This window comes from Hyla sarda, chromosome 2, assembly GCF_029499605.1.
Source record: "Hyla sarda isolate aHylSar1 chromosome 2, aHylSar1.hap1, whole genome shotgun sequence".
Lineage (NCBI taxonomy): Eukaryota > Metazoa > Chordata > Amphibia > Anura > Hylidae > Hyla > Hyla sarda.
The window spans coordinates 1,546,129-1,571,001 of NC_079190.1; the positions used below are offsets into that span (position 1 = coordinate 1,546,129).

At 29.9% G+C, this 24,873-nt stretch overlaps 1 protein-coding gene across 1 annotated transcript in view; it reads right to left on the bottom strand.

Annotated features, from left to right (window-relative positions):
- Window positions 1-24,873, bottom strand: part of LOC130358247 (oocyte zinc finger protein XlCOF7.1-like) — a 44,627-nt gene that overhangs the window by 12,768 nt on the left and 6,986 nt on the right. Inside the window, exon 6 of the mRNA XM_056561197.1 lies at window positions 23,436-24,808. Within this exon, the coding sequence (XP_056417172.1) occupies window positions 23,436-24,808 (1,373 nt within the window). The remainder of the gene's footprint in view (window positions 1-23,435; window positions 24,809-24,873) is intronic.

A 24,873-nucleotide genomic window follows, 5' to 3' on the forward strand; every position in this document is an offset into this window, starting at 1 on the left:
CACTGCACACACTGATCATTGTTATCCCATAGGAGACTATAACACTGCACACACTGATCACTGTTATCCCATAGGGAACTATAACATACAATACCTTGATTGCAGACTCTGATCAATGCAAAGCCATAGATCCAGCATAATGACAATCGGACAGGGGGAGACAAGGTAAGAAGACTCCCGCTGTCCTCTCAGCTGTTCGGGACGCCACGATTTCACCTCAGCGATCCCGAACAGCCCACTGAGGTAACCGGCAACATGTTTCTCCCATTTTAGATGCCGCGGTCAACTTTGATTGAGGTGTCTAAAGGGTTAATACCAGACATCAGCCCGATCGGCGATGTCCGGTATTAGCCGCGGATCCTGGCGCTCAGCTCCTGGGCGCACTTCACATAACGGGAGCCGGACGAGGACGTAAGTTTACGCTCATGGTCGTTAAGTGGGGGCAGTGGGGGGAGCACGAAACCATGTGACAGATCCCAGACTGATCAGACGTCTCCGTTATCATTATATGATCAGCGCTGCAGAGGCACCATTTATATCCGCTGCTTTATTGTTTTATCAATATATATAACTACCCAAACATTATAGATCTATACATTATATATACAATATATATACACAATATATACAATACACTATATATATATATTACTACCCAAACATTATAGATCTATACATTATATATACAATATATATACACAACATATACAATGACACTATATATATATATTACTACCCAACTATTATAGATCTATACATTATATATAATATACACAATATATACAATACACTATATATATATATTACTACCCAAACATTATAGATCTATACATTATATATAATATATACAATATATACAACATATACAATACACTATATATATATATATTACTACCCAACTATTATAGATCTATACATTATATATAATATATACAACATATACAATACACTATATATATATATATTACTACCCAACTATTATAGATCTATACATTATATATAACATACACAATATATACAACATATACAATACACTATATATATATATATTACTACCCAACTATTATAGATCTATACATTATATATAATATACACAATATATACAACATATACAATACACTATATATATATATATATATATAACTACCCAACTATTATAGATCTATACATTATATATAATATATACAACATATACAATACACTATATATATATATATATTACTACCCAACTATTATAGATCTATACATTATATATAACATACACAATATATACAACATATACAATACACTATATATATATATATTACTACCCAACTATTATAGATCTATACATTATATATAATATATACACAACATATACAACATATACAATACACTATATATATATTACTACCCAACTATTATAGATCTATACATTATATATAATATACACAATATATACAACATATACAATACACTATATATATATATATATATAACTACCCAACTATTATAGATCTATACATTATATATAATATATACAACATATACAATACACTATATATATATATATATTACTACCCAACTATTATAGATCTATACATTATATATAACATACACAATATATACAACATATACAATACACTATATATATATATTACTACCCAACTATTATAGATCTATACATTATATATAATATATACAATATATACAATACACTATATATATATATATTACTACCCAACTATTATAGATCTATACATTATATATAATATATACAATATATACAATACACTATATATATATATATAACTACCCAACTATTATAGATCTATACATTATATATAATATATACACAATATATACAACATATACAATACACTATATATATATATATAACTACCCAACTATTATAGATCTATACATTATATATAATATATACAATATATACAACATATACAATACACTATATATATATATATATATTACTACCCAACTATTATAGATCTATACATTATATATAATATACACAATATATACAACATATACAATACACTATATATATATATTACTACCCAAACATTATAGATCTATACATTGTATACAATATATACAATACACTATATATATATATTACTACCCAACTATTATAGATCTATACATTATATACAATATATACAATATATACAATACACTATATATATATATATTACTACCCAACTATTATAGATCTATACATTATATATAATATATACAATATATACAACATATACAATACACTATATATATATATATATAACTACCCAACTATTATAGATCTATACATTATATATAATATATACAACATATACAATACACTATATATATATATATAACTACCCAACTATTATAGATCTATACATTATATATAATATACACAATATATACAACATATACAATACACTATATATATATATATAACTACCCAACTATTATAGATCTATACATTATATATAACATACACAATATATACAACATATACAATACACTATATATATATATTACTACCCAACTATTATAGATCTATACATGATATATAATATATACAACATATACAACATATACAATACACTATATATATATATATTACTACCCAAACATTATAGATCTATACATTATATACAATATATACAATACACTATATATATATATTACTACCCAACTATTATAGATCTATACATTATATACAATATATACAATATATACAATACACTATATATATATATATTACTACCCAACTATTATAGATCTATACATTATATATAATATATACAATATATACAACATATACAATACACTATATATATATATTACTACCCAACTATTATAGATCTATACATTATATATAATATATACAACATATACAACATATACAATACACTATATATATATATATATATTACTACCCAACTATTATAGATCTATACATTATATATAATATACACAATATATACAATACACTATATATTACACACTATAGATCTATACACTATATATATAATACACACTATATATATAATACACACTATAGATCTATACACTATATATATATAATACACACTATAGATCTATACACTATATATATATATATATATATATATAATACACACTATAGATCTATACACTATATATATAATACACACTATAGATCTATACACTATATATATATAATACACACTATAGATCTATACACTATATATATATATAATACACACTATAGATCTATACACTATATATATATAATACACACTATAGATCTATACACTATATATATATAATACACACTATAGATCTATACACTATATATATATAATACACACTATAGATCTATACACTATATATATATATATATATATAATACACACTATAGATCTATACACTATATATATATAATACACACTATAGATCTATACACTATATATATATAATACACACTATAGATCTATACACTATATATATATATTTAATACACACTATAGATCTATACACTATATATATATATATATATATATATATATATATATATATAATACACACTATAGATCTATAGACTATATATATATATACTATTAATACACACTATAGATCTATACACTATATATATATAATACACACTATAGATCTATACACTATATATATAATACACACTATAGATCTATACACTATATATATATAATACACACTATAGATCTATACACCTATATATATATAATACACACTATAGATCTATACACTATATATATATATAATACACACTATAGATCTATACACTATATATATATAATACACACTATAGATCTATACACTATATATATAATACACACTATAGATCTATACACTATATATATATATATAATACACACTATAGATCTATACACTATATATATATATATAATACACACTATAGATCTATACACTATATATATATATATAATACATACTATAGATCTATACACTATATATATATATATATAATACACACTATAGATCTATACACTATATATATATATATATATATATATATATAATACACACTATAGATCTATACACTATATATATATATAATACACACTATAGATCTATACACTATATATAATACACACTATAGATCTATACACTATATATATATAATACACACTATAGATCTATACACTATATATATATATATATATATATATAATACACACTATAGATCTATACACTATATATATATATATATAATACACACTATAGATCTATACACTATATATATATATACATATATAATACACACTATAGATCTATACACCATATATATATATAATACACACTATAGATCTATACACCATATATATATAATACACACTATAGATCTATACACTATATATATATATATATATATATATATATAATACACACTATAGATCTATACACTATATATATAATACACACTATAGATCTATACACTATATATATATAATACACACTATAGATCTATACACTATATATATATATATATAATACACACTATAGATCTATACACTATATATATATAATACACACTATAGATCTATACACTATATATATATAATACACACTATAGATCTATACACTATATATATATAATACACACTATAGATCTATACACTATATATATATAATACACACTATAGATCTATACACTATATATATATATAATACACACTATAGATCTATACACTATATATATAATACACACTATATATATAATACACACTATAGATCTATACACTATATATATAATACACACTATAGATCTATACACTATATATATAATACACTCTATAGATCTATACACTATATATATATATATAATACACACTATAGATCTATACACTATATATATATATTACTACCCAACTATTATAGATCTATACATTATATATAATATATACAATATATACAACATATACAATACACTATATATATATATTACTACCCAACTATTATAGATCTATACATTATATATAATATATACAACATATACAACATATACAATACACTATATATATATATATATATTACTACCCAACTATTATAGATCTATACATTATATATAATATATACACAATATATACAATACACTATATATTACTACCCAACTATTATAGATCTATACATTATATATAATATATACAACATATACAATACACTATATATATATATAACTACCCAAACATTATAGATCTATACATTATATATAATATATACAACATATACAACATATACAATACACTATATATATATATTACTACCCAACTATTATAGATCTATACATTATATATAATATATACACAATATATACAACATATACAATACACTATATATATATATTACTACCCAACTATTATAGATCTATACATTATATATAATATATACACAATATATACAATACACTATATATATATTACTACCCAACTAGTATAGATCTATACATTATATATAATATATACAATATATACAACATATACAATACACTATATATATATATATTACTACCCAAACATTATAGATCTATACATTATATATAATATACACAATATATACAATACACTATATATATATATTACTACCCAACTATTATAGATCTATACATTATATACAATATATACAACATATACAATACACTATATATATATAACTACCCAACTATTATAGATCTATACATTATATATAATATATACAATATATACAACATATACAATACACTATATATATATATATATTACTACCCAACTATTATAGATCTATACATTATATATAATATATACAATATATACAACATATACAATACACTATATATATATATATATATATATTACTACCCAACTATTATAGATCTATACATTATATATAATATATACACAATATATACAATACACTATATATATATTACTACCCAACTATTATAGATCTATACATTATATATAATATACACAATATATACAACATATACAATACACTATATATATATAACTACCCAAACATTATAGATCTATACATTATATATAATATGCACAATATATACAATACACTATATATATATTACTACCCAACTATTATAGATCTGTACATTATATATAATATATACAATATATACAATATATACAATACACTATATATATATATAACTACCCAACTATTATAGATCTATACATTATATATAATATACACAATATATACAACATATACAATACACTATATATATATTACTACCCAACTATTATAGATCTATACATTATATATAATATATACAATATATACAACATATACAATACACTATATATATATTACTACCCAACTATTATAGATCTATACATTATATATAATATACACAATATATACAACATATACAATACACTATATATATATATTACTACCCAACTATTATAGATCTATACATTATATATAATATATACACAATATATACAATACACTATATATATATTACTACCCAACTATTATAGATCTGTACATTATATATAATATATACAATATATACAACATATACAATACACTATATATATATATATATTACTACCCAACTATTATAGATCTATACATTATATATAATATACACAATATATACAACATATACAATACACTATATATATATATATTACTACCCAACTATTATAGATCTATACATTATAATATACACAATATATACAACATATACAATACACTATATATATATTACTACCCAACTATTATAGATCTATACATTATATATAATATACACAATATATACAACATATACAATACACTATATATATATATATTACTACCCAACTATTATAGATCTATACATTATATATAATATATACAACATATACAACATATACAACATATACAATACACTATATATATATTACTACCCAACTATTATAGATCTATACATTATATATAATATATACAATATATACAACATATACAATACACTATATATATATATATATTACTACCCAACTATTATAGATCTGTACATTATATATAATATATACAATATATACAATATATACAATACACTATATATATATATAACTACCCAACTATTATAGATCTATACATTATATATAATATACACAATATATACAACATATACAATACACTATATATATATATATTACTACCCAACTATTATAGATCTATACATTATATATAATATATACACAATATATACAATACACTATATATATATTACTACCCAACTATTATAGATCTGTACATTATATATAATATATACAATATATACAACATATACAATACACTATATATATATATATATTACTACCCAACTATTATAGATCTATACATTATATATAATATACACAATATATACAACATATACAATACACTATATATATATATATTACTACCCAACTATTATAGATCTATACATTATAATATACACAATATATACAACATATACAACATATACAATACACTATATATATATATTACTACCCAACTATTATAGATCTATACATTATATATAATATATACAATATATACAACATATACAATACACTATATATATATATATATATTACTACCCAACTATTATAGATCTATACATTATATATAATATACACAATATATACAACATATACAATACACTATATATATATTACTACCCAACTATTATAGATCTATACATTATATATAATATACACAATATATACAACATATACAATACACTATATATATATATATTACTACCCAACTATTATAGATCTATACATTATATATAATATATACAACATATACAACATATACAACATATACAATACACTATATATATATTACTACCCAACTATTATAGATCTATACATTATATATAATATATACAATATATACAACATATACAATACACTATATATATATATATATATTACTACCCAACTATTATAGATCTGTACATTATATATAATATATACAATATATACAACATATACAACATATACAATACACTATATATATATATTACTACCCAACTATTATAGATCTGTACATTATATATAATATATACAATATATACAACATATACAATACACTATATATATATTACTACCCAACTATTATAGATCTATACATTATATATAATATACACAATATATACAACATATACAATACACTATATATATATATATATTACTACCCAACTATTATAGATCTGTACATTATATATAATATATACAATATATACAACATATACAATACACTATATATATATTACTACCCAACTATTATAGATCTATACATTATATATAATATATACAACATATACAACATATACAATACACTATATATATATATATTACTACCCAACTATTATAGATCTATACATTATATATAATATATACAACATATACAATACACTATATATATATTACTACCCAAACATTATAGATCTATACATTATATATAATATATACAATATATACAACATATACAATACACTATATATATATATATTACTACCCAAACATTATAGATCTATACATTATATATAATATACACAATATATACAACATATACAATACACTATATATATATAACTACCCAAACATTATAGATCTATACATTATATATAATATACACAATATATACAATACACTATATATATATTACTACCCAAACATTATAGATCTATACATTATATATAATATATACAATATATACAACATATACAATACACTATATATATATATATATAACTACCCAACTATTATAGATCTATACATTATATATAATATATACACAATATATACAATACACTATATATATATTACTACCCAAACATTATAGATCTATACATTATATATAATATATACAATATATACAACATATACAATACACTATATATATATATATATAACTACCCAACTATTATAGATCTATACATTATATATAATATATACACAATATATACAATACACTATATATATATAACTACCCAAACATTATAGATCTATACATTATATATAATATATACAATATATACAACATATACAATACACTATATATATATTACTACCCAACTATTATAGATCTATACATTATATATAATATATACACAATATATACAACATATACAATACACTATATATATATATATTACTACCCAACTATTATAGATCTATACATTATATATAATATATACAATATATACAACATATACAATACACTATATATATATATATATATATATATTACTACCCAACTATTATAGATCTATACATTATATATAATATACACAATATATACAACATATACAATACACTATATATATATATATATATATATATATAACTACCCAACTATTATAGATCTATACATTATATATAATATACACAATATATACAACATATACAATACACTATATATATATATATATATATATATTATTACCCAAACATTATAGATCTATACATTATATATAATATATACACAATATATACAATACACTATATATATATTACTACCCAAACATTATAGATCTATACATTATATATAATATACACAATATATACAACATATACAATACACTATATATATATATATATATATATATATATATATATAAAACTACCCAACTATTATAGATCTATACATTATATATAATATACACAATATATACAACATATACAATACACTATATATATATATATATTACTACCCAACTATTATAGATCTATACATTATATATAATATACACAATATATACAACATATACAATACACTATATATATATATATATATATATATATAACTACCCAACTATTATAGATCTATACATTATATATAATATATACACAATATATACAATACACTATATATATATTACTACCCAAACATTATAGATCTATACATTATATATAATATATACAATATATACAACATATACAATACACTATATATATATATTACTACCCAACTATTATAGATCTATACATTATATATAATATATACAATATATACAACATATACAATACACTATATAAATATTACTACCCAACTATTATAGATCTATACATTATATATAATATATACAATATATACAACATATACAATACACTATATATATATTACTACCCAACTATTATAGATCTATACATTATATATAATATATACACAATATATACAACATATACAATACACTATATATATATTACTACCCAACTATTATAGATCTGTACATTATATATAATATACACAATATATACAACATATACAATACACTATATATATATATTACTACCCAAACATTATAGATCTATACATTATATATAATATACACAATATATACAACATATACAATACACTATATATATAGAACTACCCAAACATTATAGATCTATACATTATATACAATATATACCATATATACAACATATACAATACACTATATATATATAACTACCCAACTATTATAGATCTATACATTATATATAATATACACAATATATACAACATATACAATACACTATATATATATATATTACTACCCAACTATTATAGATCTATACATTATATATAATATATACAACATATACAATACACTATATATATATATTACTACCCAACTATTATAGATCTATACATTATATATAATATACACAATATATACAACATATACAATACACTATATATATATATTACTACCCAACTATTATAGATCTGTACATTATATATAATATATACAATATATACAACATATACAATACACTATATATATATATATATATTACTACCCAACTATTATAGATCTATACATTATATATAATATACACAACATATACAATACACTATATATATATATTACTACCCAACTATTATAGATCTATACATTATATATAATATACACAATATATACAACATATACAATACACTATATATATATATATATATTACTACCCAACTATTATAGATCTATACATTATATATAATATATACACAATATATACAATACACTATATATATATTACTACCCAACTATTATAGATCTATACATTATAATATACACAATATATACAACATATACAATACACTATATATATATTACTACCCAACTCTTATAGATCTATACATTATATATAATATACACAATATATACAATACACTATATATATATATATATATTACTACCCAACTATTATAGATCTATACATTATATACAATATATACAACATATACAATACACTATATATATATATTACTACCCAACTATTATAGATCTATACATTATAATATACACAATATATACAACATATACAATACACTATATATATATATTACTACCCAACTATTATAGATCTATACATTATATATAATATACACAATATATACAACATATACAATACACTATATATATATATATATTACTACCCAACTATTATAGATCTATACATTATATATAATATATACAATATATACAACATATACAATACACTATATATATATATATTACTACCCAACTATTATAGATCTATACATTATATATAATATATACAATATATACAACATATACAATACACTATATATATATATTACTACCCAACTATTATAGATCTATACATTATATATAATATATACAACATATACAACATATACAATACACTATATATATATATATTACTACCCAACTATTATAGATCTATACATTATATATAATATATACAATATATACAACATATACAATACACTATATATATATATATATATAACTACCCAACTATTATAGATCTATACATTATATACAATATATACAACATATACAATACACTATATATATATATTACTACCCAACTATTATAGATCTATACATTATATATAATATATACACAATATATACAATACACTATATATATATATATATATATATATATATATTATTACCCAACTATTATAGATCTATACATTATATATAATATATACAATATATACAACATATACAATACACTATATATATATATATATTACTACCCAACTATTATAGATCTATACATTATATATAATATACACAATATATACAATACACTATATATATATATATTACTACCCAACTATTATAGATCTATACATTATATATAATATATACAACATATACAATACACTATATATATATTACTACCCAACTATTATAGATCTATACATTATATATAATATACACAATATATACAATACACTATATATTACTACCCAACTATTATAGATCTATACATTATATATAATATATACAACATATACAATACACTATATATATATTACTACCCAACTATTATAGATCTATACATTATATATAATATACACAATATATACAATACACTATATATATATAACTACCCAACTATTATAGATCTATACATTATATATAATATATACACAATATATACAATACACTATATATATATAACTACCCAAACATTATAGATCTATACATTATATATAATATACACAATATATACAACATATACAATACACTATATATATATTACTACCCAACTATTATAGATCTATACATTATATATAATATACACAATATATACAACATATACAATACACTATATATATATATATTACTACCCAACTATTATAGATCTATACATTATATATAATATACACAATATATACAATACACTATATATATATATATTACTACCCAACTATTATAGATCTATACATTATATATAATATACACAATATATACAACATATACAATACACTATATATATATAACTACCCAACTATTATAGATCTATACATTATATATAATATACACAATATATACAACATATACAATACACTATATATATATAACTACCCAACTATTATAGATCTGTACATTATATATAATATATACAATATATACAACATATACAATACACTATATATATATTACTACCCAACTATTATAGATCTATACATTATATATAATATATACAATATATACAACATATACAATACACTATATATATATATATTACTACCCAACTATTATAGATCTATACATTATATATAATATATACACAATATATACAATACACTATATATATATATATATATATATATATTATTACCCAACTATTATAGATCTATACATTATATATAATATATACAATATATACAACATATACAATACACTATATATATATTACTACCCAAACATTATAGATCTATACATTATATATAATATACACAATATATACAATACACTATATATATATTACTACCCAACTATTATAGATCTATACATTATATATAATATATACAATATATACAATACACTATATATATATATTATTACCCAACTATTATAGATCTATACATTATATATAATATACACAATATATACAACATATACAACATATACAATACACTATATATATATAATTACCCAAACATTATAGATCTATACATTATATATAATATACACAATATATACAACATATACAATACACTATATATATATATATATATATATATATATATATATATTTATTACTACCCAACTATTATAGATCTGTACATTATATATAATATATACAATATATACAACATATACAATACACTATATATATATATATATTACTACCCAACTATTATAGATCTATACATTATATATAATATATACAACATATACAACATATACAATACACTATATATATATTACTACCCAACTATTATAGATCTATACATTATATATAATATATACAATATATACAATACACTATATATATATTACTACCCAACTATTATAGATCTATACATTATATATAATATATACAATATATACAACATATACAATACACTATATATATATATATATTATTACCCAACTATTATAGATCTATACATTATATATAATATATACAATATATACAACATATACAATACACTATATATATATATATTACTACCCAACTATTATAGATCTATACATTATATATAATATATACAATATATACAACATATACAATACACTATATATATATTACTACCCAACTATTATAGATCTATACATTATATATAATATATACAATATATACAACATATACAATACACTATATATATATATATTACTACCCAACTATTATAGATCTATACATTATATATAATATATACAATATATACAACATATACAATACACTATATATATATATATTACTACCCAACTATTATAGATCTATACATTATATTTAATATACACAATATATACAATACACTATATATATATATATAACTACCCAAACATTATAGATCTATACATTATATATAACATACACAATATATACAATACACTATATATATATATAACTACCCAACTATTATAGATCTATACATTATATATAACATACACAATATATACAACATATACAATACACTATATATATATATATATATATTACTACCCAAACATTATAGATCTATACATTATATATAATATATACAACATATACAACATATACAATACACTATATATATATTACTACCCAACTATTATAGATCTATACATTATATATAATATATACACAATATATACAACATATACAATACACTATATATATATATATTACTACCCAACTATTACAGATCTATACATTATATATAATATATACACAATATATACAATACACTATATATATATTACTACCCAAACATTATAGATCTATACATTATATATAATATATACAACATATACAACATATACAATACACTATATATATATATATATATATATATATAATAATAATATCATTCTCTCTTCTCACCACTAACCTCTCCGGATACAGAAGATTCCAGGTGTCTTAAGGACCTTCAGTGATGTCACAATCATGTGATCAGTCACATGGGTGGGAGGAGTCAGGCTACAACCTACATAAGGCACAAATGATCCTCAGATATTTCATCAATCCTCTCTATAGAACTATTTATATATGGACCAATAGCGCCCCCGAGTGGTGACAATTATATAATTATACAGACATCATTTATTATACATTTCATCAATCCTCTCTATAGAACTATTTATATATGATCCAATAGCGCCCCCGAGTGGTGACAATTATATAATTATAGAGACATCATTTATTATACATTTCATCAATCCTCTCTATAGAACTATTTATATATGATCCAATAGCGCCCCCGAGTGGTGACAATTATATAATTATAGAGACATCATTTATTATACATTTCATCAATCCTCTCTATAGAACTATTTATATATGGACCAATAGCGCCCCCGAGTGGTGACAATTATATAATTATACAGACATCATTTATTATACATTTCATCAATCCTCTCTATAGAACTATTTATATATGATCCAATAGCGCCCCCGAGTGGTGACAATTATATAATTATAGAGACATCATTTATTATACATTTCATCAATCCTCTCTCTATAGAACTATTTATATATGACCCAATAGCGCCCCCGAGTGGTGACAATTATATAATTATAGAGACATCATTTATTATACATTTCATCAATCCTCTCTATAGAACTATTTATATATGACCCAATAGCGCCCCCGAGTGGTGACAATTATATAATTATACAGACATCATTTATTATACATTTCATCAATCCTCTCTATAGAACTATTTATATATGACCCAATAGCGCCCCCGAGTGGTGACAATTATATAATTATAGGAGACATTTCATTTATTATACATTTCCTCAATCCTCTCTCTATAGAACTATTTATATATGATCCAATAGCGCCCCCGAGTGGTGACAATTATATCATTATAGAGACATCATTTATTATACATTTCATCAATCCTCTCTATAGAACTATTTATATATGGACCAATAGCGCCCCCGAGTGGTGACAATTATATCATTATAGAGACATCATTTATTATACATTTCATCAATCCTCTCTCTATAGAACTATTTATATATGATCCAATAGCGCCCCCGAGTGGTGACAATTATATAATTATAGAGACATCATTTATTATACATTTCATCAATCCTCTCTATAGAACTATTTATATATGGACCAATAGCGCCCCCGAGTGGTGACAATTATATAATTATAGAGACATCATTTATTATACATTTCATCAATCCTCTCTATAGAACTATTTATATATGACCCAATAGCGCCCCCGAGTGGTGACAATTATATAATTATAGAGACATCATTTATTATACATTTCATCAATCCTCTCTATAGAACTATTTATATATGGACCAATAGCGCCCCCGAGTGGTGATAATTATATAATTATAGAGACATCATTTATTATACATTTCATCAATCCTCTCTATAGAACTATATATATATATGACCCAATAGCGCCCCCGAGTGGTGACAATTATATAATTATAGAGACATCATTTATTATACATTTCATCAATCCTCTCTATAGAACTATTTATATATGATCCAATAGCGCCCCCGAGTGGTGACAATTATATAATTATACAGACATCATTTATTATACATTTCATCAATCCTCTCTCTATAGAACTATTTATATATGACCCAATAGCGCCCCCGAGTGGTGACAATTATATCATTATAGAGACATCATTTATTATACATTTCATCAATCCTCTCTCTATAGAACTATTTATATATGGACCAATAGCGCCCCCGAGTGGTGACAATTATATAATTATAGAGACATCATTTATTATACATTTCATCAATCCTCTCTATAGAACTATTTATATATGATCCAATAGCGCCCCCGAGTGGTGACAATTATATAATTATAGAGACATCATTTATTATACATTTCATCAATCCTCTCTATAGAACTATTTATATATGACCCAATAGCGCCCCCGAGTGGTGACAATTATATAATTATAGAGACATCATTTATTATACATTTCATCAATCCTCTCTCTATAGAACTATTTATATATGACCCAATAGCGCCCCCGAGTGGTGATAATTATATAATTATAGAGACATCATTTATTATACATTTCATCAATCCTCTCTATAGAACTATTTATATATGACCCAATAGCGCCCCCGAGTGGTGACAATTATATAATTATAGAGACATCATTTATTATACATTTCATCAATCCTCTCTCTATAGAACTATTTATATATGACCCAATAGCGCCCCCGAGTGGTGACAATTATATAATTATACAGACATTTCATTTATTGCACATTTCATGGAGGAAAAATCCCATGAACCCCTCAGAGCCTTCAGTGATCGGCGTTTTCTTTACACCATGCTTATTTTTGGCGGGTACATATACTTTTTGTATAGCATGTAGGCATCCTGCATCCTTCTGTCGCCATCTCTATTCACCTGCCACACGGTCACAGGATACCGTTTTCTCCTTAACTTCACCTCTCCTCCGCAGCAATCCGGTCTGAGGAAGGTCATTTTTGACCGAAACTTCACATAAAGTTTTGGATTGCAAGAATAAAATTTACTACTATTTTCACCGCAAGTGGAGTGCTATGTTATTATTTCTTTGAATCTACACGGGTTGGGACCCTAACAGTGCACCCACGCTTTGACAGAGAGTGCCGTATCCTCTATCAACATATTTGATATTCGCAGTGCCATGGTTAATGAGTGGAATGCCTTAGTGATGGCTGACTAGATGCTCTTACTGCTTCCACATTTTTTTGGCGTGTCCTACTTCTGCCGGGTGATTTTCAGCGTGGATCCAGTTGCCCGGAGATTATAAATCTACAGCAAATTGGGTTTTCGATCCGGTACAGATGCACTTCAAGCGAGCGCAAAACCTGTAGGGAATGATTTCTGCGTCACTTATGGTTCTTCTCGTAATATGATGGAACAACGAAGCCTCCATGTTCACTGCTCCAACTTATCATGTGTACTAAAAATGGTGGAGCTTAGTCTACCTAATGAGACCTACCCACCTCTCTACCCTTGGTACAGCCCGCACAGTGCCCCCTCACAATACAATACGGGCGATCTTCATTCCCCACCTCTCTACCCTTGGTACAGCCTGCACGATGCCCCCTCACAATACAATACGGGCGATCTTCATTCACCACCTCTCTACCCTTGGTACAGCCCATACAGTGCCCCCTCACAATACGGGCGATCTTCATTCCCCACCTCTCTACCCTTGGTACAGCCTGCACGATGCCCCCTCACAATACAATACGGGCGATCTTCATTCACCACCTCTCTACCTTTGGTACAGCCCATACAGTGCCCCCTCACAATACGGGCGATCTTCATTCCCCACCTCTCTACCCTTGGTACAGCCCATACGGTGCCTCCTCACAATACAGGCGATCTTCATTCACCACCTCTCTACCTTTGGTACAGCCCATACAGTGCCCCCTCACAATACGGGCGATCTTCATTCCCCACCTCTCTACCCTTGGTACAGCCCATACAGTGCCCTCAAAATACGGGCGATCTTCATTCACCACCTCTCTACCCTTGGTACAGCCCAAACGGTTCCTCCTCACAATACGGGCGATCTTTATTCCCCACCTCTCTACCCTTGGTACAGCCCATACAGTGTCCCCTCACAATACAGGCGATCTTCATTCCCTACCTCTCTACCCTTGGTACAGCCCATACAGTGCCCCCTTACAATACGGGCGATCTTCATTCCCCACCTCTCTACCCTTGGTACAGCCTGCACGGTGTCCCCTCACAATAAGGGCGATCTTCATTCCCCACCTCTCTACCCTTGGTACAGCCTGCACGGTTCCCCCCTCACAATACGGGCGATCTTCATTCCCCACCTCTCTACCCTTAGTACACCCCATTCAGTGCCTCCTCACAATACGGGCGATCTTCATTCCCCACCTCTCTACCCTTGGTACAGCCCGCACGGTGCCCCCTCACAATACGAGCGATCTTCATTCCCCACCTCTCTACCCTTAGTACAGCCCATTCAGTGCCCCCTTACAATACGGGCGATCTTCATTCCCCACCTCTCTACCCTTGGTACAGCCCATACGGTGCCTCCTCACAATACGGGCGATCTTCATTCCCCACCTCTCTACCCTTGGTACAGCCCATACAGTGCCCCCTCACAATACGGGCGATCTTCATTCCCCACCTCTCTACCCTTGGTATAGCCCATACGGTGCCCCCTCACAATACGGGCGATCTTCATTCCCAACTCTCTACCCTTGGTACAGCCCGCATGGTGCCCCCTCACAATACGGGCGATCTTCATTCCCCACCTCTCTACCCTTGGTACAGCCCGCACGGTGCCCCCTCACAATACAGGCGATCTTCATTCCCCACCTCTCTACCCTTAGTACAGCCCATACAGTGTCCCCTCACAATACAGGCGATCTTCATTCCCCACCTCTCTGCCCTTGGTACAGCCCGCACGGTGCCTCCTCACAATACGGGCGATCTTCATTCCCCACCTCTCTACCCTTGGTACTGCCCATACAGTGCCCCCTCACAATACAGGCAATCTTCATTCCCCACCTCTCTACCCTTGGTACAGCCCGCACGGTGCCTCCTCACAATAGGGGCGATCTTCATTCACCACCTCTCTACCCTTGGTACAGCCCGCACGGTGCCTCCTCACAATAGGGGCGATCTTCATTCCCCACCTTTCTACCCTTGGTACAGCCCGCATGGTGCCCCCTCACAATACAGGCGATCTTCATTCTCCACCTCTCTGCCCTTAGTACAGCCCATACGGTGCCCCCTCACAATACAGGCGATCTTCATTCCCCACCTCTCTACCCTTGGTACAGCCTGCACGATGCCCCCTCACAATACGGGCGATCTTCATTCCCCACCTCTCTACCCTTGGTACAGCCCATACGGTGCCTCCTCACAATACGGGCGATCTTCATTCCCCACCTCTCTACCCTTGGTACTGCCCATACAGTGCCCCTCACAATACAGGCAATCTTCATTCCCCACCTCTCTACCCTTGGTACAGCCCGCACGGTGCCTCCTCACAATAGGGGCGATCTTCATTCACCACCTCTCTACCCTTGGTACAGCCCGCACGGTGCCTCCTCACAATAGGGGCGATCTTCATTCCCCACCTTTCTACCCTTGGTACAGCCCGCATGGTGCCCCCTCACAATACGGGCGATCTTCATTCCCCACCTTTCTACCCTTGGTACAGCCCATACGGTGCCCCCTCACAATACAGGCAATCTTCATTCCCCACCTCTCTACCCTTGGTACAGCCTGCACGATGCCCCCTCACAATACGGGCGATCTTCATTCCCCACCTTTCTACCCTTAGTACAGCCCATACGGTGCCCCCTCACAATACAGGCAATCTTCATTCCCCACCTCTCTACCCTTGGTACAGCCTGCACGATGCCCCCTCACAATACGGGCGATCTTCATTCCCCACCTCTCTACTCTTGGTACAGCCCATACGGTGCGCCCTTACAATACGGGCGATCTTCATTCCCCACCTCTCTACCCTTGGTACAGCCTGCACGGTGTCCCCTCACAATACGGGCGATCTTCATTCCCCACCTCTCTACCCTTGGTACAGCCCATACGGTGCCTCCTCACAATACGGGCGATCTTCATTCCCCACCTCTCTACCCTTGGTACAGCCCATACGGTGCCTCCTCACAATACGGGCGATCTTCATTCCCCACCTCTCTACCCTTGGTACAGCCCATACGGTGCCTCCTCACAATACGGGCGATCTTCATTCCCCACCTCTCTACCCTTGGTACAGCCCATACGGTGCCTCCTCACAATACGGGCGATCTTCATTCCCCACCTCTCTACCCTTAGTACAGCCCATTCAGTGCCCCCTTACAATACGGGCGATCTTCATTCCCCACCTCTCTACCCTTGGTACAGCCCATACGGTGCCTCCTCACAATACGGGCGATCTTCATTCCCCACCTCTCTACCCTTGGTACAGCCCATACAGTGCCCCCTCACAATACGGGCGATCTTCATTCCCCACCTCTCTACCCTTGGTACAGCCCATACAGTGCCCCCTCACAATACGGGCGATCTTCATTCCCCACCTCTCTACCCTTGGTACAGCCCATACGGTGCCCCCTCACAATAAGGGCGATCTTCATTCCCTACCTCTCTACCCTTGGTATAGCCCATACGGTGCCCCCTCACAATACGGGCGATCTTCATTCCCCACCTCTCTACCCTTGGTACAGCCCGCATGGTGCCCCCTCACAATACGGGCGATCTTCATTCCCCACCTCTCTACCCTTGGTACAGCCCATACGGTGCCTCCTCACAATACGGGCGATCTTCATTCCCCACCTCTCTACTCTTGGTACAGCCCATACGGTGCCCCCTTACAATACGGGCGATCTTCATTCCCCACCTCTCTACCCTTGGTACAGCCTGCACGGTGTCCCCTCACAATACGGGCGATCTTCATTCCCCACCTCTCTGCCCTTGGTACAGCCTGCACGGTTCCCCCCTCACAATACGGGCGATCTTCATTCCCCACCTCTCTACCCTTAGTACACCCCATTCAGTGCCTCCTCACAATACGGGCGATCTTCATTCCCCACCTCTCTACCCTTGGTACAGCCCGCACGGTGCCCCCTCACAATACGAGCGATCTTCATTCCCCACCTCTCTACCCTTAGTACAGCCCATACGGTGCCTCCTCACAATACGGGCGATCTTCATTCCCCACCTCTCTACCCTTGGTACAGCCCATACGGTGCCTCCTCACAATACGGGCGATCTTCATTCCCCACCTCTCTACCCTTGGTACAGCCCATACGGTGCCTCCTCACAATACGGGCGATCTTCATTCCCCACCTCTCTACCCTTGGTACAGCCCATACGGTGCCTCCTCACAATACGGGCGATCTTCATTCCCCACCTCTCTACCCTTGGTACAGCCCATACGGTGCCCCCTCACAATACGGGCGATCTTCATTCCCTACCTCTCTACCCTTGGTACAGCCCATACGGTGCCTCCTCACAATACGGGCGATCTTCATTCCCTACCTCTCTACCCTTGGTACAGCCCATACGGTGCCTCCTCACAATACGGGCGATCTTCATTCCCCACCTCTCTACCCTTGGTACAGCCCATACGGTGCCTCCTCACAATACGGGCGATCTTCATTCCCCACCTCTCTACCCTTGGTACAGCCCATACGGTGCCCCCTCACAATACGGGCGATCTTCATTCCCTACCTCTCTACCCTTGGTACAGCCCATACGGTGCCTCCTCACAATACGGGCGATCTTCATTCCCCACCTCTCTACCCTTGGTACAGCCCATACGGTGCCTCCTCACAATACGGGCGATCTTCATTCCCCACCTCTCTACCCTTGGTACAGCCCATACGGTGCCCCCTCACAATACGGGCGATCTTCATTCCCTACCTCTCTACCCTTGGTACAGCCCATACGGTGCCCCCTCACAATACGGGCGATCTTCATTCCCTACCTCTCTACCCTTGGTACAGCCCATACGGTGCCTCCTCACAATACGGGCGATCTTCATTCCCCACCTCTCTACCCTTGGTACAGCCCATACGGTGCCCCCTCACAATACGGGCGATCTTCATTCCCTACCTCTCTACCCTTGGTACAGCCCATACGGTGCCTCCTCACAATACGGGCGATCTTCATTCCCCACCTCTCTACCCTTGGTACAGCCCATACGGTGCCCCCTCACAATACGGGCGATCTTCATTCCCTACCTCTCTACCCTTGGTACAGCCCATACGGTGCCCCCTCACAATACGGGCGATCTTCATTCCCTACCTCTCTACCCTTGGTACAGCCCATACGGTGCCTCCTCACAATACGGGCGATCTTCATTCCCCACCTCTCTACCCTTGGTACAGCCCATACGGTGCCCCCTCACAATACGGGCGATCTTCATTCCCTACCTCTCTACCCTTGGTACAGCCCATACGGTGCCTCCTCACAATACGGGCGATCTTCATTCCCCACCTCTCTACCCTTGGTACAGCCCATACGGTGCCCCCTCACAATACGGGCGATCTTCATTCCCTACCTCTCTACCCTTGGTACAGCCCATACGGTGCCTCCTCACAATACGGACGATCTTCATTCCCCAGCATTTCTATGGGGCAGTGTTTCCCAAGACGGGGGCCTCCAACTGTTGCAAAACTACAACTCCCAGCATGCCCGGACAGCCATAGGCTGTCCGGGCATGCTTGGAGTTGTAGTTTTGAAACAACTGGAGGCACCCTGCTTGGGAAACACTGCCCCATAGAAATGATCCAGTTTCCTCTCACAGTTATCTCTCCTGTCTCTGCCTCCGACTCCTCTTCACACTTCATTCTGTATAAATATCAAAATTCAATATAAATATCTTTATTTTATAACACAAATATCCAAACAAGAACAAAGATTCTTCTCTATGTGAATTCTCTTATGAGTTTTATTTTATTATATTAATATATTTTCTACATACAGAACATTATAAAAGCTTTGCCCCTGTGTGAGTTCTTTTATGTTTAACAAAATGTGATTGATCTGTAAAGCATTTCCCACATTCTGAACATGAATACGGCTTCTCTCCTGTGTGGATTCTCTGATGTGTAACAAGGTTTCCTTTCTTTGTAAAACATTTCCCACATTCTGAACATAAAAATGGCTTCTCTCCTGTGTGAATTCTCTGATGTGTTACAAGTTGTGATTCGTATGCAAAACACTTCCCGCATTCTGAACATGCGTATGGCTTCTCTCGTGTGTGCCTTATCTCATGTCTAACACAAGCAAATTTGTTTCGAAAGCATTTCCCACATTCTGAACATGAATAAGGCTTGTCTTCTATGTGACTTCTCTCATGCGTAGCAAGACTTGATTTATCTTTAAAACATTTTCCACATTTTGAACATGAATAGGGCCTTTCTCCTGTATGGGTTCTCTTATGCATAACAAAATATTTTTTATGTGTAAACAATTTCCCGCATTCTGAACATGAATACGGCTTCTCACTTGTGTGTATTGTCTTGTGTATAACAAAATATGATTTATCTGTAAAACATTTCCCACATTCTAAACATGAATACGGCTTCTCTCCTGTGTGACTTCTCTCATGTATTACAAGAGCTGGCTTATCTGTAAAACATTTCCCACATTCTGAACATGAATACGGCTTCTCTCCAGTGTGAGTTCTATTATGTATAAGAAGATACGATTTGTTTTTAAAACATTTCCCACATTCTGAACATTTATATGATTTTTCTCTTGTGTGACTTCGCTCGTGTATAACAAGACTGGAATATTTTGTAAAACATTTTCCACATTGTGAACACGAACACTCTTTTCTTGTGTGACTTCTCTCATGTGTTGCCAACTGTGATTTTACTGTAAATAATTTCCCACATGCAGGACATGGATACGGCCCCTTTCCTGTGTGAGTTTCCTGATGTATAACAAGATCTGCTTTTTGAGCAAAACGTTCTCCACATCTTGAGCATGAATATGGATTCTCTCCTATGTGCATTCTCTCATGAGACACGAGTTCTGACTTATCTGTAAAACATTTCCCACATAGTGAGCATGAATACTTCTCCTCTGTGTGACTTCTTCTGTGGGTTATAAGATCTGAATTTTTTGTAAACACTTTCTTACATTCACCACAATGAAACCTTTTCCCTTCTCTCTGATCTGTCCTTGTGGTAACAACCTGTGATGGGTCAGAAGAAGGTTCCCCATGATTAGGGGCATTATAGGATAGATCTGTACTGTGAGGTCCTGGATGTACAGTAAGGGGAAGGAAGTCATCTCCTGGGGAGTGCTGCATGAGATCTTCATCTTCTATTTTACAATTAAATAATAACACATCCGTATGGGAATTTTCTGTTAAGAATAAAGATTTATTCTGTTTTATTATTTTTTTTCAAAACAAAGACAAAATTTACAAT